The sequence below is a fragment of the Oncorhynchus keta genome, chromosome 17, assembly GCF_023373465.1.
Source record: "Oncorhynchus keta strain PuntledgeMale-10-30-2019 chromosome 17, Oket_V2, whole genome shotgun sequence".
NCBI classification, from domain to species: Eukaryota; Metazoa; Chordata; class Actinopteri; order Salmoniformes; family Salmonidae; genus Oncorhynchus; species Oncorhynchus keta.
Genome location: NC_068437.1, coordinates 61,271,279 through 61,292,341, shown reverse-complemented (window position 1 = coordinate 61,292,341; position 21,063 = coordinate 61,271,279). Strand labels below are relative to the sequence as shown.

The window sequence follows — 21,063 nt, the reverse complement described above, 5'->3', positions numbered from 1 at the left end:
TTGCTGAGTAGCTAACTTACAGAGTAGCTAACTTACAGAGTAGCTAATTTGCTGAGTAGCTAACTTACAGAGTAGCTAACTTACAGAGTAGCTAGTTTGCTGAGTAGCTAGTTTGCTGAGTAGCTAACTTACAGAGTAGCTAACATACAGAGTAGCTAATTTGCTGAGTAGCTAATTTGCTGAGTAGCTAATTTGCTGAGTAGCTAACTTACAGAGTAGCTAACTTACAGAGTAGCTAACTTACAGAGTAGCTAATTTGCTGAGTAGCTAACTTACAGAGTAGCTAATTTACAGAGTAGCTAACTTACAGAGTAGCTCATTTGCTGAGTAGCTAACTTACAGAGTAGCTAATTTACAGAGTATCTAACTTGCTGAGTAGCTAATTTACAGAGTAGCTAATTTACAGAGTAGCTAATTTACAGAGTAGTTCATTTACAGAGTAGCTAATTTACAGAGTAGCTCATTTACAGAGTATCTAACTTGCTGAGTAGCTAATTTACAGAGTAGCTAACTTACAGAGTAGCTAACTTACCAGCTGGGTCATTCCTACAATGCTGTGCCCTTTCTGTCCCCTGGAAATGTCACTTGATATTTTAGTGTAAAAATGTGCATTCCAAAAGGCTTTAAATATAAGATCAGGTGTCCTTTACCTTAAAAACACAAAAATATGGACCTTAAAAGAGAATTGTATTTATTAAAAAAATATATATATATTTTCCCAATGGATGTATACGTTCTTGCCATGACCCGGGTATTAACTTCCACCTCATTATTTTATATTCCTAGGGGTGCGTTCACTCTGGCTATCTACTCCGATTTCAGAGCACCTGTCTGTGTGCCAGAGTGCACAATAACCGGTCAATTTACAAACCCTCGACACCTGTTGAATATGGCCGGTGTCTGTAAACGTTGGCAAAAATGCGTAATTAAATTGGTGCCAGCAACACAGTTAGTCACCAACGCTCTGGATAACATGCAAACAGCCTAAACAGCTCTGTTAGGGCGAGTAAAATCAAATCAAATGTATTTATAAAGCACTTCTTACATCAGCTGATATATCAAAGTGCTGAACAGAATGGTCAAAGTGGGGTGTTCTCTCATTTGTGTCTGGAAGTAGCTAGCCAGCAAGCCAACGTTATCGTGGGTGCTTGAACGCTCGGATCAACCCTAGTCCCTGGACAGAGCCTCCAGTGTGGTCTGAACGCTCGGATCAACCCTAGTCCCTGGACAGAGCCTCCAGTCTGGTCTGAACGCTTTGAAACACGCTGAGTTTAGAACGGACAATCTGACAACACTCTCTGAATTGCTTCCTGCTTCTACACCTGCATTGCCTGCTGTTTGGGGTTTTAGGCTGGGTTTCTGTACAGCACTTTGAGATATCAGCTGATGTAGGAAGGGCTTTATAAATACATTTTATTTTGAATTTACGTACGCCCAGACCGCACTCTGGCACTCCATATTGAATTTATGAACACACTCCTAGTTAAAATTCTCTCTTCAAAAGTTACATTTTTTCATGATGATTGTAATTTATTTTATCAAAAATGTTCTGTGTCCCTGATATCCCTTTCCGCCCTGTTAGTTTTTTTGTAATTCTCCATTTAAGAAACCCCCCTCTCTAAAACGACACCACATTCAGGAAGTATCATCATTTATTCGGTGGGAAAACAATGGTTTAAAAAGGTACATAAATATAAACCCTTAGTTGTATCTATTTTGTCGATGATGTCCACCCTGCTAGGCTAAATTAAAGGAGAAAATGAACCACATTTCAAAACGTTAAAATATGTTTGATAGAGAATCCTGTTCCATTATGCTATAGCTCAATCTTGCTCACTCACAGAGCTCTGGCTGATTTGGGCTCCAAATGTCCACCTTGTAATGTTCCACCCGGTTAGGATTGTGCACCTAACCGGTTAGAAAATGCACCTTGAAAAAAGTGCCCGAGTTGAAACCAATATTCATTTTTTTTTTTGAAAGAATACTAAAATAAAATATAATTTCCCCCCCAAAAGCGATGAGGTCCAAAAGGCACCACACCGTAAGAATGTCCCATTCTAGATCCTTCCATTGTTTAGTTAAGTAGCTACCTACCTATCTATCTGGTGGACGTTTCCCTTCTGAACCAGACCAGAGGAAAGCAACGCTGTTTACATTGCTATCCGTATTGAATGAAGCAGTTAAGAGACCTCATGGCCAACCTGAAACTTTTTTCCCCCACTTAATTTAAGGGGTAAATTCACCTTAAAAAGCTTTGTGCAACCAACTTAAAGCGAAGGAAAATGTCAGGGAAAATATAAGGGGTCGATTCAACATAGGTATTTTATGCAACCGGGTGAGGTTGCTGTGCAGGAGCCGTGACTTCACGCTCGGTATCGGACACCGGGGACCTGGCCACCAGCTGGCGAGATAGAAAATAGCGCTCTCGCCTATGTTACTAGCCATCTTTTAGGGGCAATCTGGGATCTTTCAGCCAAAGATTTGATTTAACTAGTTAGTTAACAAGACATTTATTACGTTTAGCCGTGCTAGATAGCTGTGTATCTTATGCTAATCTCAGCTATGGATGGTTGTCACAGAACAAGGATGGTTAGTTATATATTTGTATTCGTTTACTACAATAAGCCAGCAACGCCCACCTACCGTGCACTGCCTTAACAGACCCAGAGCGATTTAACTCTCTAAATATCACATTTAGGGGTTCCTTACCATCTTGACATTTAGGTTTAGGGTCCTGACATTTAGGTTTAGGGTCCCGACACCATCATATGAACAGGCTGCATTCAAGAAAAGAGAGTTGCACAAAAAACATGCTTCACGTCCAAAGAACATTCAAGAACAGGAACATAAATTACTTCTGCAAAAGCACCTTGATTCAACCCCTCGTACACAGTGATTTATTGACTAGCTCTACGTCTCGCAGAGGCCAGAGCAGACCATTACTTGTCTGTCGTCTTGCTGTATCTATCGGTTTAATTCGTACAATTATCAAACAACACAGTAGAGCCCAGAGACCATCAAAATGCTCCACGCCTCTGTTGTGATATTGACATCATTCAATAACACAACAGACGGAAAGGAAAAATAAACTAAAACAGAATTGGTTTGTTACAACGATGCAGATCAAGCGACAATGACCTCTTAAATAGCATGAATCATAGAATTACCAAAGAAATATCATAAGACAATAGCAATGCACATTCATGAATAAATATAATTACTAAAGAAATATCATAGGACAATAGCAATGCATATTCATGAATAAATATAATTACTAAAGAAATATCATAGGACAATAGCAATGCATATTCATGAATCAACCAAAACTAAGAGAGGAAATAATAAATAATACTAACTGGGAACAGAAGGCTAATAGAACGAAGGACAGAATAATGGCATCAAAACCACTATGGCCCATTCCACACTATAGGGCCTAACTGAGCCAAGCTGTACTGGGCTGGCCTGGTTTCCACATCCACAAAGGTTCTGGAAAGAGCCAAAGAAAATCCCCAAGCCATCAACAGTACCGTTCGGGTCGGCCCTCTAGTGTGGATGCGGTGCGTGATGCCGCTGTCACTGACCGTCTCTGTCAGGCATTCAACGGGAACTCTAGCACAGTCACACTGACCACTCTCAATCAGACCACACATTATAGAGCTACTGGACTCTGGTGAGTGACAGGAGAGAGAGGAGAGACCGACAGAGAGATAGCAGGCATGAAAAGCCATGCAGTTTGTTCTCTGCTCCAGATGCAACTTCAATATACTTGGGGTTTTGTTTTCCTTGAATGACTTGGTGAAAAAGTGAGTCAAAGATACACCCTGCATGAAAACAGAAGTGCTCACATTTAACAAGGTACCGTAGTAATACACAGGATTGAAATCATTTCGTCACCCCCCCTGCCCCCCATAATGAAAATTTGCTGTGTGTAACTATGATGCCAATTTCGATACTATTTTAATCATATTTCTTTAATGTGAAAACAACTAAGGATGGATGCTGCAGTAAAGTTTCCTCGGCTAAATGAAAGAGATGAGAGAGGGAGCACACAAACCAGAGAAACCACAGTAGTGGATCTATAACCAGCCTGGGTAGCAGTCTGTCAGTGCAACCATTCCACGCCGACAGACAGACAGCAGCCAGGCTATAGCCTGTGTGATCCTAGTGACATCAACAACATGGAGCATAAGGAATGCTTTTTACACAGCACACATGGATCCAACAGAACTTGAAAGCATATTAATAAATAATACCTTGAAAATAATTAAATACAATATTATTGACCACAGTAAGAATGAACGTTAAGGAGGAAAAAAAAGGAAAAAAAAATAACTCTACATGAGGAAACAAACGGACAGATTCCTATTCTCGCTCCGAAGCACAAGTCCAAACATGTTGTGAGACAAAAATAATGCCGTCGACGTGGAATATTGAAATAAAACAGTAAGAACGAAGTACAAAAGGTCAGGGGGTCAGGGGTCAGGGGGCACGTGAAGGAAGAGGCTGTGAAAAAATCTTCAGTATCCACAGAAAAATATCAACTGAAGTTACTCATCATCGTCATCGTCATCGTCGGGAGCTTATATATAATAAGTCAAATTGAAAATAGAATTTTCCTCTCTGTACATAGCATTGTTTTCTCCTACTTTTTATTCATTATTTATTTGTCCGTTTCTATTTCCTCCCTCAAGTTGTTTTTCCGTTCTGTGTGGACGATCCCCCGCCTCCCTTCAGTCTAACGAGATCACGTCTGGTATGGAGCCATACATGACCGCTGCCGCTGCATCAGACCTGCTCGACTGGCTGTCCCGCTCTCCATCCCTCTCTACATCTCTTAAACTATTAGATGAAACAAGACTGGAGCTGCTCCCGCTGTTGCTGCCCCCGTTGGCTGCTGGCAGGGCGCTGCTCCCGCCCCCGGGGGTCCCTGGTTGGTCCAGGAACATCTGGGAGGAGCTATACGGCAGGAAGCGGTTGAGGAGAAGGTCATGGTCTTCTGAGGCAGAGGCCGCCGCTGCCATCACCATGTTGTAATGCTACAGAGAGAGAGAGGAGGGAGGGTCACCACCATGTTGTAATGCTACAGAGAGAGAGAGGAGGGAGGGTCACCACCATGTTGTAATGCTACAGAGAGAGAGAGAGGAGGGAGGGTCACCACCATGTTGTAATGCTACAGAGAGAGAGAGAGGAGGGAGGGTCATCACCATGTTGTAATGCTACAGAGAGAGAGAGAGGAGGGAGGGTCACCACCATGTTGTAATGCTACAGAGAGAGAGGAGGGAGGGTCACCACCATGTTGTAATGCTACAGAGAGAGAGAGAGGAGGGAGGGTCACCACCATGTTGTAATGCTACAGAGAGAGAGGAGGGAGGGTCACCACCATGTTGTAATGCTACAGAGAGAGAGAGAGGAGGGAGGGTCACCACCATGTTGTAATGCTACAGAGAGAGAGAGAGAGGAGGGAGGGTCACCACCATGTTGTAATGCTACAGAGAGAGAGAGAGGAGGGAGGGTCATCACCATGTTGTAATGGTACAGAGAGAGAGAGAGGAGGGAGGGTCACCACCATGTTGTAATGCTACAGAGAGAGAGAGGAGGGAGGGTCACCACCATGTTGTAATGCTACAGAGAGAGAGAGAGGAGGGAGGGTCATCACCATGTTGTAATGCTACAGAGAGAGAGAGAGAGGAGGGAGGGTCACCACCATGTTGTAATGCTACAGAGAGAGAGAGAGAGGAGGGAGGGTCATCACCATGTTGTAATGCTACAGAGAGAGAGAGAGAGGAGGGAGGGTCACCACCATGTTGTAATGCTACAGAGAGAGAGAGAGAGGAGGGAGGGTCATCACCATGTTGTAATGCTACAGAGAGAGAGAGAGGAGGGAGGGTCACCACCATGTTGTAATGCTACAGAGAGAGAGAGAGAGGAGGGAGGGTCACCACCATGTGAAGTCATTACCTGATGGTTCTATTCTGTGAAGTCATTACCTGATGGTTCTATTCTGTGAAGTCATTACCTGATGGTTATATTCTGTGAAGTCATTACCTGATGGTTCTATTCTGTGAAGTCATTACCTGATGGTTATATTCTGTGAAGTCATTACCTGATGGTTCTATTCTGTGAAATCATTACCTGATGTTGTCTCCTGTGAAGTCATTACCCGATGGTTATATTCTGTGTCGTCATTACCTGATGTTCTATTCTGTGTAGTCATTACCTGGTGGTTGTCTCCTATGAAGTCATTACCCGATGGTTCTATTTTGTGAAGTCATTACCCGATGGTTCCATTTTGTGAAGTCATTACCTGATGGTTCTATTCTGTGAAGTCAATACTTGATGGTTCTATTCTGTGAAGTCAATACTTGATGGTTCTATTCTGTGAAGTCATTACCCGATGGTTCCATTTTGTGAAGTCATTACCCGATGGTTCCATTTTGTGAAGTCATTACCTGATGGTTGTCTCCTGTGAAGTCATTACCTGATGGTTCTATTCTGTGAAGTCAATACTTGATGGTTCTATTCTGTGAAGTCATTACCCGATGGTTCCATTTTGTGAAGTCATTACCTGATGGTTGTCTCCTGTGAAGTCATTACCTGATGGTTCTATTCTGTGAAGTCAATACTTGATGGTTCTATTCTGTGAAGTCATTATCTGATGGTTCTATTCTGTGTAGTCATTACCTGATGGTTATATTCTGTGTAGTCATTACCTGATGTTGTCTGCTGTGAAGTCATTGCCTGATGGTTCTATTCAGTGAAGTCATTACCTGATGGTTCTATTCAGTGAAGTCATTACCTGATGTTGTCTGCTGTGAAGTCATTACCTGATGGTTCTATTCTGTGAAGTCATTACCTGATGGTTCTATTCTGTGAAGTCATTACCTGATGGTTCTATTCTGTGTAGTCATTACCTGATGTTGTCTGCTGTGAAGTCATTGCCTGATGGTTCTATTCAGTGAAGTCATTACCTGATGGTTCTATTCAGTGAAGTCATTACCTGATGTTGTCTGCTGTGAAGTCATTATCTGATGGTTCTATTCTGTGAAGTCATTACCTGATGTTGTCTGCTGTGAAGTCATTACCTGATGGTTCTATTCTGTGAAGTCATTACCTGATGGTTCTATTCTGTGTAGTCATTACCTGATGGTTCTATTCTGTGAAGTCAATACCTGATGGTCATATTCTGTGAAGTCATTACCTGATGGTTCTATTCTGTGAAGTCATTACCTGATGGTTCTACTCTGTGAAACCATTACCTGATGGTTCAATTCTGTGTAGTCATTACCTAATGGTTATATTCTGTGAAGTCATTACCTGATGGTTCTATTCTGTGTCGTCATTACCTGATGTTCTATTCTGTGTAGTCATTACCTGGTGGTTGTCTCCTATGAAGTCATTACCCGATGGTTCTATTTTGTGAAGTCATTACCCGATGGTTCCATTTGGTGAAGTCATTACCTGATGGTTGTCTCCTGTGAAGTCATTACCTGATGGTTCTATTCTGTGAAGTCAATACCCGATGGTTCTATTCTGTGAAGTCATTACCCGATGGTTCTATTCTGTGAAGTCATTACCCGATGGTTCTATTCTGTGAAGTCAATACCTGATGGTTCTATTCTGTGAAGTCATTACCTGATGGTTCTATTCTGTGAAGTCATTACCTGATGTTGTCTCCTGTGAAGTCATTACCTGATGGTTCTATTCAGTGAAGTCATTACCTGATGGTTCTATTCTGTGAAGTCATTACCTGATGTTGTCTCCTGTGAAGTCATTACCTGATGGTTCTATTCAGTGAAGTCATTACCTGATGGTTCTATTCTGTGAAGTCATTACCTGATGTTGTCTGCTGTGAAGTCATTATCTGATGGTTCTATTCAGTGAAGTCATTACCTGATGGTTCTATTCTGTGAAACCATTACCTGATGGTTCTATTCTGTGAAGTCATTACCTGATGTTGTCTCCTGTGAAGTCATTACCTGATGTTGTCTCCTGTGAAGTCATTACCTGATGGTTCTATTCAGTGAAGTCATTACCTGATGGTTCTATTCTGTGAAGTCATTACCTGATGTTGTCTCCTGTGAAGTCATTACCTGATGGTTCTATTCTGTGAAGTCATTACCTGATGGTTCTATTCTGTGTAGTCATTACCTGATGGTTCTATTCTGTGAAGTCAATACCTGATGGTCATATTCTGTGTAGTTATTACCTGATGGTTCTATTCTGTGAAGTCATTATCTGATGGTTCTATTCTGTGAAACCATTACCTGATGGTTCTTTTCTGTGAAGTCATTACCTGATGGTTCTATTCTGTGAAGTCATTATCTGATGGTTCTATTCTGTGTAGTCATTATCTGATGGTTCTATTCTGTGTAGTCATTACCTGATGGTTCTATTCTGTGAAGTCATTACCTGATGGTTCAATTCTGTGAAGCCATTACCTAATGGTTCTATTCTGTGAAGTCATTACCTGATGGTTGTCTCCCTGGAGGAATGAGAAGAAGTTGAGGTCCAGGTCATTGGGGGTGTGGTAGTAGTGGCTGTAGTCCTGTATGAGGGGGGGTGGAGGGGGGATGTAGCTGGTCTCAACAGGAGGCATGCTGGGAGCTCTGGCCACCGGAGACGCCTGGCTGTGGAGGTTCAACACTCTGTGGGGAGAACACCAGGTCAGAACATGGTGTAAAAGGTCGACATAAGAGACAAGAAAACAGAACAGTCCGGCTGGTGTCCAGTCGGTCCAAAACAGACAGAGGACAGATTGTATTTGTAGGATTTTGTGATTGGACATACCCCTTGCTGACAGGCGGCGAGGCAGGGGACAGCGAGGAGGAGGGACAGGCCCTCTTGAGAGGAGGCTCATCATCCAGATCGTCGTCTGAAGAGCTGTCTAGAGTCAGATCAATCACCACCACCTTATTGGTACTGCTGTGGGATGAGCTGTTCCTGTGGTGCTCTGATTCTACTGTCCGACACGAGTCTATGGCAGAAAGAGAGAGAGATGAGACAGAGAGAAAGACAGAGAGAGAGAGAGAGAGAGAAAGACAGAGAGAGACAGAGAGAGAGAGAGACAGTGAGACGAGACAGAAAGAAAGACAGAGACAGAGAGAGGTATGTACATAGTCAATGGTAGACTTCGAGGGGACTCCTATGGTAGGTACACATATAGCTCATCTCTTGGCAGTAGTACTGTAGACTACTTTATCACTGACCTCAACCCAGAGTCTCTCAGAGTGTTCACAGTCACTGACACCCCTATCAGGCCACAGCAAAATCACAGTCTACTTGAACAGAGCAATACTCAATCATGAGGCATCAAAGACTCTAAGAGTGATTACAGCTGTGAGTCTTTCTGGGTAAGACTCTAAGAGTGATTACAGCTGTGAGTCTTTCTGGGTAAGTCTCTAAGAGTGATTACAGCTGTGAGTCTTTCTGGGTAAGACTCTAAGAGTGATTACAGCTGTGAGTCTTTCTGGGTAAGTCTCTAAGAGCTGGGAGTTTTTCTGGGTAAGTCTAGAAGAGTGATTTCAGCTGTGAGTCTTTCTGGGGAAGTCTAGAAGAGTGATTACAGCTGTGAGTCTTTCTGGATAAGTCTAGAAGAGTGATTACAGCTGTGAGTCTTTCTGGGTAAGTCTAAGAGTGATTACAGCTGTGAGTCTTTCTGGGGAAGTCTAGAAGAGTGATTACAGCTGTGAGTCTTTCTGAGTAAGTCTAGAAGAGCTGGGAGTCTTTCTGGGTAAGTCTAGAAGAGTGATTACAGCTGTGAGTCTTTCTGGGTAAGTCTCTAAGAGTGATTACAGCTGTGAGTCTTTCTGGGTAAGTCTCTAAGAGTGATTACAGCTGTGAGTCTTTCTGGGTAAGTCTCTAAGAGTGATTACAGCTGTGAGTCTTTCTGGGTAAGTCTCTAAGAGTGATTACAGCTGTGAGTCTTTCTGGGTAAGTCTCTAAGAGTGATTACAGCTGTGAGTCTTTCTGGGTAAGTCTCTAAGAGTGATTACAGCTGTGAGTCTTTCTGGGTAAGTCTCTAAGAGTGATTACAGCTGTGAGTCTTTCTGGGTAAGTCTCTAAGAGTGATTACAGCTGTGAGTCTTTCTGGGTAAATCTCTAAGAGTGATTACAGCTGTGAGTCTTTCTGGGTAAGTCTCTAAGAGAGAGAAACACTTCCAGCTGTAATCAATGTCTCTGAGTTTTCCACACCTGGATTGTACAATATTTGCACATTATTCTCTTGACAATTCTTGAAGCTCTGACAAGTTGGTTGTTGCTAATTTCTAGACAGCCATTTTTAAGTCTTGACATAGATTTTCAAGCAGATTTAAGTCAAAACAATGTCATCATGGTAAACAACTCCAGTGTAGATTTGGCCTTGTGTTTTAGGTTATTGTCCTGCTGATAGGTGAATGTCTCCCAGTGTCTGTAGGAAAGCAGACTGAACCAGGTTATTGTCCTGCTGAAAGGGGAATTTGTCTCCCAGTGTCTGTAGGAAAGCAGACTGAACCAGGTTATTGTCCTGCGGAAAGGAGAATTTGTCTCCCAGTGTCTGTAGGAAAGCAGACTGAACCAGGTTTTCCTCTAGGATATTTATTGTGCTTAGCTCCATTCCATTTATTTTTAACATAGAAAACTCCCTAGTCCCTGCTGATGACAAGCATACCCATAACATGATGCAGCCATAATTGTGCTTGAACATATGGAGAGTGGTACTCAGTAATGTGATGTATTGGTGAGTGGTACTCAGTAATGTGTTGTATTGAAGAGTGGTACTCAGTAGAGTGTTGTATTGGAGAGTGGTACTCAGTAATGTGTTGTATTGGATTGGAGAGTGGCACTCAGTAATGTGTTGTATTGGAGAGTGGTACTCAGTAATATGTTGTATTGGAGAGTGGTACTCAGTAATGTGTTGTATTGGAGAGTGGTACTCAGTAATGTGTTGTATTGGAGAGTGGTACTCAGTAATGTGTTGTATTGGAGAGTGGTACTCAGTAATGTGTTGTATTGGAGAGTGGTACTCAGTAATGTGTTGTATTGGAGAGTGGTACTCAGTAATGTGTTGTATTGGAGAGTGGTACTCAGTAATGTGTTGTATTGGAGAGTGGTACTCAGTAATGTGTTGTATTGGAGAGTGGTACTCAGTAATGTGTTGTATTGGAGAGTTGTACTCAGTAATGTGTTGTATTGGAGAGTGGTACTCAGTAAGGTGTTGTATTGGAGAGTGGTACTCAGTAATGTGTTGTATTGGAGAGTGGTACTCAGTAATGTGTTGTATTGGAGAGTGGTACTCAGTAATGTGTTGTGTTGGAGAGTGGTACTCAGTAATGTGTTGTATTGGAGAGTGGTACTCAGTAATGTGTTGTATTGGAGAGTGGTACTCAGTAATGTGTTGTATTGGAGAGTGGTACTCAGTAAGGTGTTGTATTGGAGAGTGGTACTCAGTAATGTGTTGTATTGGAGAGTGGTACTCAGTAATGTGTTGTATTGGAGAGTGGTACTCAGTAATGTGTTGTATTGGAGAATGGTACTCAGTAAGGTGTTGTATTGGAGAGTTGTACTCAGTAATGTGTTGTATTGGAGAGTGGTACTCAGCAATGTGTTGTATTGGAGAGTGGTACTCAGCAATGTGTTGTATTGGAGAGTTGTACTCAGTAATGTGTTGTATTGGAGAGTGGTACTCAGTAAGGTGTTGTATTGGAGAGTGGTACTCAGTAATGTGTTGTATTGGAGAGTGGTACTCAGTAATGTGTTGTGTTGGAGAGTGGTACTCAGTAATGTGTTGTATTGAGAGTGGTACTCAGTAATGTGTTGTATTGGAGAGTGGTACTCAGTAATGTGTTGTATTGGAGAGTGGTACTCAGTAATGTGTTGTATTGGAGAGTGGTACTCAGTAAGGTGTTGTATTGGAGAGTGGTACTCAGTAATGTGTTGTATTGAGAGTGGTACTCAGTAATGTGTTGTATTGGAGAGTGGTACTCAGTAATGTGTTGTATTGAGAGTGGTACTCAGTAATGTGTTGTATTGGAGAGTGGTACTCAGTAATATGTTGTATTGGAGAGTGGTACTCAGTAATGTGTTGTATTGGAGAGTGGTACTCAGTAATGTGTTGTATTGGAGAGTGGTACTCAGTAATGTGTTGTATTGGAGAGTGGTACTCAGTAATGTGTTGTATTGGAGAGTGGTACTCAGTAATGTGTTATATTGGAGAGTGGTACTCAGTAATGTGTTGTATAGGAGAGTGGTACTCAGTAATGTGTTGTATTGGAGAGTGGTACTCAGTAAGGTGTTGTATTGGAGAGTGGTACTCAGCAATGTGTTGTATTGGAGAGTGGTACTTAGTAGTGTGTTGTATTGGAGAATGGTACTCAGTAAGGTGTTGTATTGGAGAGTTGTACTCAGTAATGTGTTGTATTGGAGAGTGGTACTCAGCAATGTGTTGTATTGGAGAGTTGTACTCAGTAATGTGTTGTATTGGAGAGTGGTACTCAGTAAGGTGTTGTATTGGAGAGTGGTACTCAGTAATGTGTTGTATTGGAGAGTGGTACTCAGTAATGTGTTGTATTGGAGAGTGGTACTCAGTAATGTGTTGTATTGGAGAGTGGTACTCAGCAATGTGTTGTATTGGAGAGTTGTACTCAGTAATGTGTTGTATTGGAGAGTGGTACTCAGTAAGGTGTTGTATTGGAGAGTGGTACTCAGTAATGTGTTGTATTGGAGAGTGGTACTCAGTAATGTGTTGTATTGGAGAGTGGTACTCAGTAATGTGTTGTATTGGAGAGTGGTACTCAGTAATGTGTTGTATTGGAGAGTGGTACTCAGTAATTTGTTGTATTGGAGAGTGGTACTCAGTAATGTGTTGTATTGGAGAGTGGTACTCAGTAATGTGTTGTATAGAAGAGTGGTACTCAGTAATGTGTTGTATTGGAGAGTGGTACTCAGTAATGTGTTGTATTGGAGAGTGGTACTCAGTAATGTGTTGTATTGGAGAGTGGTACTCAGTAATGTGTTGTATTGGAGAGTGGTACTCAGTAATGGGTTGTATTGGAGAGTGGTACTCAGTAATGTGTTGTATTGGAGAGTGGTACTCAGTAATGTGTTGTATTGGAGAGTTGTACTCAGTAATGTGTTGTATTGGAGAGTGGTACTCAGTAATGTGTTGTATTGGAGAGTGGTACTCAGTAAGGTGTTGTATTGGAGAGTGTTGTATTGGTACTCAGTAATGTGTTGTATTGGAGAGTGGTACTCAGTAATGTGTTGTATTGGAGAGTGGTACTCAGTAATGTGTTGTATTGGAGAGTGGTACTCAGTAATGGGTTGTATTGGAGAGTGGTACTCAGTAATGTGTTGTATTGGAGAGTGGTACTCAGTAATGTGTTGTATTGGAGAGTGGTACTCATTAAGGTGTTGTATTGGAGAGTGGTACTCAGTAATGTGTTGTATTGGAGAGTGGTACTCAGTAATGTGTTGTATTGGAGAGTGGTACTCAGTAATGTATTGTATTGGAGAGTGGTACTCAGTAATGTGTTGTAGTGGAGAGTGGTACTCAGTAATGTGTTGTATAGAAGAGTGGTACTCAGTAATGTGTTGTATTGGAGAGTGGTACTCAGTAATGTGTTGTATTGGAGAGTGGTACTCAGTAATGTGTTGTATTGGAGAGTGGTACTCAGTAATGTGTTGTATTGGAGAGTGGCACTCAGTAATGTGTTGTATTGGAGAGTGGTACTCAGTAATGTGTTGTATTGGAGAGTGGTACTCAGTAATGTGTTGTATTGGAGAGTGGTACTCAGTAATGTGTTGTATTGGAGAGTGGTACTCAGTAATGTGTTGTATTGGAGAGTGGTACTCAGTAATGGGTTGTATTGGAGAGTGGTACTCAGTAATGTGTTGTATTGGAGAGTGGTACTCAGTAATGTGTTGTATTGGAGAGTGGTACTCATTAAGGTGTTGTATTGGAGAGTGGTACTCAGTAATGTGTTGTATTGGAGAGTGGTACTCAGTAATGTGTTGTATTGAGAGTGGTACTCAGTAATGTATTGTATTGGAGAGTGGTACTCAGTAATGTGTTGTAGTGGAGAGTGGTACTCAGTAATGTGTTGTATAGAAGAGTGGTACTCAGTAATGTGTTGTATTGGAGAGTGGTACTCAGTAATGTGTTGTATTGGAGAGTGGTACTCAGTAATGTGTTGTATTGGAGAGTGGTACTCAGTAATGTGTTGTATTGGAGAGTGGTACTCAGTAATGTGTTGTATTGGAGAGTGGTACTCAGTAATGTGTTGTATTGGAGAGTGGTACTCAGTAATGTGTTTTATTGGAGAGTGGTACTCAGTAATGTGTTGTATTGGAGAGTGGTACTCAGTAAGGTGTTGTATTGGAGAGTGGTACTCAGTAAGGTGTTGTATAGGATTTGCCCCCAACATCACACTTTGTATTCGGTCATAAAGTGAAATGCTTTGCCACATTTATTTTTAAACATTTGTATTCTGTACAGGCTTCCTTCTTTTCACTCTGTCAATTATTATTATTATTATTATTATTATTTCACCTTTATTTAACCAGGTAGGCTAGTTGAGAACACCTTTATTTAACCAGGTAGGCTAGTTGAGAACACCTTTATTTAACCAGGTAGGCTAGTTGAGAACACCTTTATTTAACCAGGTAGGCTAGTTGAGAACACCTTTATTTAACCAGGTAGGCCAGTTGAGAACACCTTTATTTAACCAGGTAGGCTAGTTGAGAACACCTTTATTTAACCAGGTAGGCCAGTTGAGAACACCTTTATTTAACCAGGTAGGCTAGTTGAGAACACCTTTATTTAACCAGGTAGGCCAGTTGAGAACACCTTTATTTAACCAGGTAGGCTAGTTGAGAACACCTTTATTTAACCAGGTAGGCCAGTTGAGAACACCTTTATTTAACCAGGTAGGCTAGTTGAGAACACCTTTATTTAACCAGGTAGGCTAGTTGAGAACACCTTTATTTAACCAGGTAGGCCAGTTGAGAACACCTTTATTTAACCAGGTAGGCTAGTTGAGAACACCTTTATTTAACCAGGTAGGCCAGTTGAGAACACCTTTATTTAACCAGGTAGGCCAGTTGAGAACACCTTTATTTAACCAGGTAGGCTAGTTGAGAACACCTTTATTTACCCAGGTAGGCTAGTTGAGAACACCTTTATTTACCCAGGTAGGCTAGTTGAGAACACCTTTATTAACCAGGTACACCTTTATTTAACCAGGTAGGCTAGTTGAGAACACCTTTATTTAACCAGGTAGGCTAGTTGAGAACACCTTTATTTAACCAGGTAGGCTAGTTGAGAACACCTTTATTTAACCAGGTAGGCTAGTTGAGAACACCTTTATTTAACCAGGTAGGCTAGTTGAGAACACCTTTATTTAACCAGGTAGGCTAGTTGAGAACACCTTTATTTAACCAGGTAGGCTAGTTGAGAACACCTTTATTTAACCAGGTAGGCTAGTTGAGAACACCTTTATTTAACCAGGTAGGCTAGTTGAGAACACCTTTATTTAACCAGGTAGGCTAGTTGAGAACACCTTTATTTACCCAGGTAGGCTAGTTGAGAACACCTTTATTTAACCAGGTAGGCTAGTTGAGAACACCTTTATTTAACCAGGTAGGCTAGTTGAGAACACCTTTATTTAACCAGGTAGGCTAGTTGAGAACACCTTTATTTAACCAGGTAGGCTAGTTGAGAACACCTTTATTTAACCAGGTAGGCTAGTTGAGAACACCTTTATTTAACCAGGTAGGCTAGTTGAGAACACCTTTATTTAACCAGGTAGGCTAGTTGAGAACACCTTTATTTACCCCAGGTAGGCTAGTTGAGAACACCTTTATTTAACCAGGTAGGCTAGTTGAGAACACCTTTATTTAACCAGGTAGGCTAGTTGAGAACACCTTTATTTAACCAGGTAGGCTAGTTGAGAACACCTTTATTTAACCAGGTAGGCTAGTTGAGAACACCTTTATTTAACCAGGTAGGCCAGTTGAGAACACCTTTATTTAACCAGGTAGGCTAGTTGAGAACACCTTTATTTAACCAGGTAGGCTAGTTGAGAACACCTTTATTTACCCAGGTAGGCTAGTTGAGAACACCTTTATTTAACCAGGTAGGCTAGTTGAGAACACCTTTATTTAACCAGGTAGGCTAGTTGAGAACACCTTTATTTAACCAGGTAGGCCAGTTGAGAACACCTTTATTTAACCAGGTAGGCCAGTTGAGAACACCTTTATTTAACCAGGTAGGCCAGTTGAGAACACCTTTATTTAACCAGGTAGGCCAGTTGAGAACACCTTTATTTAACCAGGTAGGCCAGTTGAGAACACCTTTATTTAACCAGGTAGGCCAGTTGAGAACACCTTTATTTAACCAGGTAGGCCAGTTGAGAACACCTTTATTTAACCAGGTAGGCTAGTTGAGAACACCTTTATTTAACCAGGTAGGCCAGTTGAGAACACCTTTATTTAACCAGGTAGGCTAGTTGAGAACACCTTTATTTAACCAGGTAGGCCAGTTGAGAACCAGTTCTCATTTACAACTGCGACCTGGCCAAGATAAAGCAAAGCAGTGCGACAAAAACAACACAGAGTTACACATGGAATAAACAAGCGTACAGTCAATAACACAATAGAAGAAGTCAATATACAGTGCGTGTAAATGGCGTAAGGAGGTAAGGCAATAGGCCATATTAGCGAAGTAATTACAATTTAGCAGATTAACACGGGAGTGATAGATGAGCAGATGACGATGTGCAACTAGAGATACTCACTGCCCACAAAATGAGGTGGAAACTGAGCTGCACTTCCTAACCTCCTGCCCAATGTATGACCATATTAGAGATACATATTTCCCCCAGATCACACAGATCCACAAAGAATTCGAAAATTCCACAGTGTGCCATCACAGCAGCAAGATTTGTAACCTGTTGCCACGAGAAAATGCCAACCAGTGAAGAACAAACATCATTGTAAATACAACCCATATTTATGCTTATTTATTTTATCTTGTGTCCTTTAACTATTTGTACATTTTATATATATATATATAATATGACATTTGTAATGTCTTTACTGTTTTGAAACTTCTGTATGTGTAATGTTTACTGTTCATTTTTGTTGTTTTTCACCTTATATATTCACTTTGTATGTTGTCTACCTCACTTGCTTTGGCAATGTTAACACATGTTTCCCATGCCAATAAATCCCTTGAATTGAATTGAATTGATACTGGTGAGCAAAAGAGCAGAAAAGTGAATAAAATAGTATGTGGATGAGGTAGGTAGTTGGACGGGCTATTTACAGATGGACTATGTACAGCTGCAGCGATCGGTTCGCTGTTCAGATAGCTGATGTTTAAAGTGAGCAATTTTTGCAATTCGTTCCAGTCACTGGAAGCAGAGAACTGGAAGGAAAGGCAGCCAAAGGAGGTGTTGGCTTTGGGGATGACCAGTGAGATATACCTGCTGGAGCGCGTGCTACGGGTGGGTGTTGCTATGGTGACCAGTGAGCTGAGATAAGGCGGAGCTTTACCTAGCAGAGACTTGTAGATGACCTGGAGCCAGTGGGTTTGGCGACGGATGTATAGTGAGGGCCAGCCGACTAGAGTATACAGGCCGCAGTGGTGGGTAGTAAGTATATGGGGCTTTGGTGACAAAACGGATGACACTGTGATAGACTGCCTCCAATTTGTTGAGTAGAGTGTTGGAGGCTATTTTGTAAATGACATCGCCGAAGTCAAGGATCGGTAGGATGGTCAGTTTTACAAGGGTATGTTTGGCAGCATGAGTGAAGGAGGCTTTGTTTGCGAAATAGGAAGCTGATTCTAGATTTAATTTTGGATTGGAGATGTTTAATGTGAGTCTGGAAGGAGAGTTTACAGTCTAACAAGACACCTAGGTATTTGTTGTTGTCCACATAAGTCAGAACTGTCCAGAGTAGTGATGCTGGAGGTGCGGGCAGCGAACGGTTGAAGAGCATGCATTTAGTTTTACTTGCATTTAAAAGCAGTTGGAGGCCACGGAAGGAGAGTTGTACGGCATTGAAGCTCATCTGGAGGTTAGTTAACACAGTGCCAAAGAAGGGCCAGAAGTATACAGAATGGTGTCGTCTGCGTAGAGGCGAAACAGAGTATCACCAGCAGCAAGAGCGACATCATTGATATATACAGAGAAAAGAGTCGGGCCCGAGAATTGAACCCTGTGGCATCCCCATAGAGAATACCAGAGGTCAGGACAACAGGCCCTCCTATTTGACACACTGAACTCTGTCTGAGAAGTAGTTAGTGAACCAGGTGAGGCAGTCATTGGAGAAGGCAAGGCTGTTGAGTCTGCCGATAAGAATAAGGTGATTGACAGAGTCGAAAGCCTTGGCCAGGTCGATGAAGACGGCTGCACAGTACTGTCTCTTATCGATGGCGGTTATGATATCGTTTAGGAACTTGAGCGTGGCTGAGGTGCACCCATGACCAGCTCTATAACCAGATTGCACAGCGGAGAAGGTACGGTGGGATTCGAGATGGTCAGTAATCTGTTTGTTAACTTGGCTTTCGAAGACCTTAGAAAGGCAGGGCAGGATGAATATAGGTCTGTAACAGTTTGGGTCTAGAGTGTCTCCCCCTTTGAAGAGGGGGATGTCCGCGGCAGCTTTCCAATCTTTGGGGATCTCAGACGATACGAAAGAGAGGTTGAACAGGCTGGTAATAGTGGTTGCAACAACGGCGTGGGACAATTTTAGAAAGAGGGTCCAGAATGTCAAACCCAGATGATTTGCAGGGGTCCAGGTTTTGCAGCTCTTTCAGAACATCTGCTATCTGGATTTGGGTGAAGGAGAAGCTGGGAGACTTGGGCAAGTAGCTGCGGGGGGTGCAGTGCTGTTGACCGGGGTTGGGGTAGCCAGGAGGAAAGCTTGGCCAGCCGTAGAGAAATGCTTGTTGAAATTCTCAATTATAGTGGATTTATCGGTAGTGACATTGTTACCTAGCTGGGAGGAGGTGCTCTTGTTCTCCATGGACTTTACAGTGTCCCCAAACTTTTTGGAGTTAGAGCTACAGGATGCAAATTTCTGCCTGAAGAAGCTGGCCTTTGCTTTCCTGACTGACTGCGTGTATTGGTTCCTGACTTCCCTGAACTTAGGTTAGTATTGTGGAGTAACTACAATGTTGCTGATCCATCCTCGGTTTTCTCCTCTCACAACCATTAAACTCATCAAGGACAACAACCACCCGGGCCACTGCCTGTTCACCCCGCTATCATCCAGAAGGAGAGGTCAGTACAGGTGCATCAAAGCTGGGACCGAGAGACTGAAAAACAGCTTCTATCTCAAGGCCATCAGACTGTTAAACAGCCATCACCAGCTGACCTCCACCCGGTTACTCAACCCTGCACCTTAGAGGCTGCTGCCCCATATACATAGACGTGGAGTCACTGGCCACTCTAATAATGAAACACTGCTCAGAATGGTTCCATACTGCTTTACTCATCTCATATGTATATATATATATTATATTATATTCTACTGGTGTCTGTATATATATATTATATTATATTCTACTGGTGTCTGTATATATATATTATATTCTATTCTACTGGTGTGTGTGTGTATATATATATTATATTCTACTGGTGTCTGTGTGTATATATATATTATATTCTACTGGTGTCTGTGTGTATATATATATTATATTCTACTGGTGTCTGTGTGTATATATATATTATATTCTACTGGTGTCTGTGTGTATATATATATATTATATTCTACTGGTGTCTGTGTGTATATATATATATTATATTCTACTGGTGTCTGTGTGTATATATATATTATATTCTACTGGTGTCTGTATATATATATTATATTCTATTCTACTGGTGTCTGTGTGTATATACTGTCTTCTATTCTACTGGTGTCTGTGTGTATATACTGTATTCTATTCTACTGGTGTCTGTATATATATATTATATTCTATTCTACTGGTGTCTGTGTGTATATACTGTCTTCTATTCTACTGGTGTCTGTGTGTATATACTGTCTTCTATTCTACTGGTGTCTGTGTGTATGTACTGTATTATATTCTACTGGTGTCTGTGTGTATATATATATATTATATTCTATTCTACTGGTGTCTGTGTGTATATATATATTATATTCTATTCTACTGGTGTCTGTGTGTATATACTGTCTTCTATTCTACTGGTGTCTGTGTGTATATATATAAATATATTATATTCTACTGGTGTCTGTGTGTATATACTGTCTTCTATTCTACTGGTGTCTGTGTGTATATACTGTCTTCTATTCTACTGGTGTCTGTGTGTATATACTGTCTTCTATTCTACTGGTGTCTGTGTGTATATACTGTCTTCTATTCTACTGGTGTCTGTGTGTATATACTGTCTTCTATTCTACTGGTGTCTGTGTGTATATACTGTCTTCTATTCTACTGGTGTCTGTGTGTATATACTGTATTCTATTCTACTGGTGTCTGTGTGTATGTACTGTCTTCTATTCTACTATATTTTAGTCAATGCCACTCCAACATTGCTCGTCCAAATATTCATATATTTCTTAATTTCATTATTTTACTTTAGATTTGTGTGTATTGTTGTGAATTATTAGATATTACTGCACTGTTGGAGCTAGGAACACAAGCATTTCACTACACCCAAAATAACATTGCTAAATATGTGTATGTGATTTGATAATACATTTTGATTTAAACTGTTTTAACGTCATCATTGGCCTCATGGTGAAACCCCCGAGCGGTTTCCTTCCTCTCCGGCAACTGAGTTAGGACGGACACCAGTATCTCTGTAGTGACTGGGTGTATTGATACACCATCCAAAGTGGAAGGACACCTGTATCTTCTGACTGGTGTCTGTGTGATATACTGTCGAAGGACATTCTATCTTTGTAGTGACTGTGTGTATCATACACTGAGTTAGAAAGGACACCTATCTTTTAGTGACTGGTGTGATACACTGAGTACGAAGGACACCTGTATCTTTGTAGTGACTGGGTGTATTCTACACTGTTAGGAAGGTGTCTTTGTAGTGACTATGTATTGTA

General features: G+C 41.4%; 2 protein-coding genes and 1 long non-coding RNA gene across 12 annotated transcripts in view; 1 reads left to right on the top strand and 2 right to left on the bottom strand.

Moving 5' to 3' along the window:
* Positions 1 to 2,870: 2,870 nt before the first annotated feature.
* The window catches only part of LOC118380120 (E3 SUMO-protein ligase PIAS1-like), a 68,280-nt gene continuing 50,087 nt past the window's right edge, over positions 2,871 to 21,063 (bottom strand). The window contains exons 11-13 of one of the 3 annotated variants that reach the window (XM_052466878.1): positions 8,788 to 8,974; positions 8,468 to 8,645; positions 2,871 to 5,036 (exon numbers count right to left, since the gene is read on the bottom strand). In XM_052466878.1, coding sequence (XP_052322838.1) covers positions 4,731 to 5,036; positions 8,468 to 8,645; positions 8,788 to 8,974 — 671 coding nt within the window. In that variant the 3' untranslated portion in view covers positions 2,871 to 4,730. Of the gene's footprint in view, positions 5,037 to 5,090; positions 5,217 to 5,563; positions 5,669 to 8,467; positions 8,646 to 8,787; positions 8,975 to 21,063 lie in introns of those variants that run through there. The other 2 variants (XM_052466879.1, XM_052466881.1) reach the window with 2 other exon arrangements.
* On the bottom strand, positions 6,636 to 8,417 carry LOC127908446 (uncharacterized). 2 transcript variants are annotated; one of them, XR_008067379.1, is made up of 3 exons: positions 8,207 to 8,417; positions 7,776 to 7,804; positions 6,636 to 7,082 (listed from the first exon to the last, which is right to left on the bottom strand). It is a non-coding gene; the product is annotated as an uncharacterized LOC127908446 (long non-coding RNA). The 2 variants fall into 2 exon arrangements; XR_008067378.1 differs by lacking the exon at positions 7,776 to 7,804 and adding an exon at positions 7,690 to 7,718.
* On the top strand, positions 10,252 to 15,174 carry LOC127908444 (uncharacterized). 7 transcript variants are annotated; one of them, XM_052466882.1, is made up of 6 exons: positions 10,252 to 11,131; positions 11,192 to 11,521; positions 11,881 to 11,910; positions 12,479 to 12,508; positions 13,387 to 13,536; positions 14,346 to 15,174. In XM_052466882.1, the coding sequence occupies exons 1-6, from the start codon at positions 10,830 to 10,832 to the stop codon at positions 14,422 to 14,424; spliced, it is 921 nt and encodes a 306-aa protein (XP_052322842.1). In that variant the 5' UTR covers positions 10,252 to 10,829; the 3' UTR covers positions 14,425 to 15,174. The 7 variants fall into 7 exon arrangements, 1 of the variants encoding a protein (XP_052322842.1); XR_008067372.1 differs by having other exon boundaries at positions 10,255 to 11,131; positions 13,387 to 13,506; positions 14,346 to 14,378; XR_008067373.1 differs by lacking the exons at positions 12,479 to 12,508; positions 13,387 to 13,536 and having other exon boundaries at positions 10,258 to 11,131; positions 14,346 to 14,364.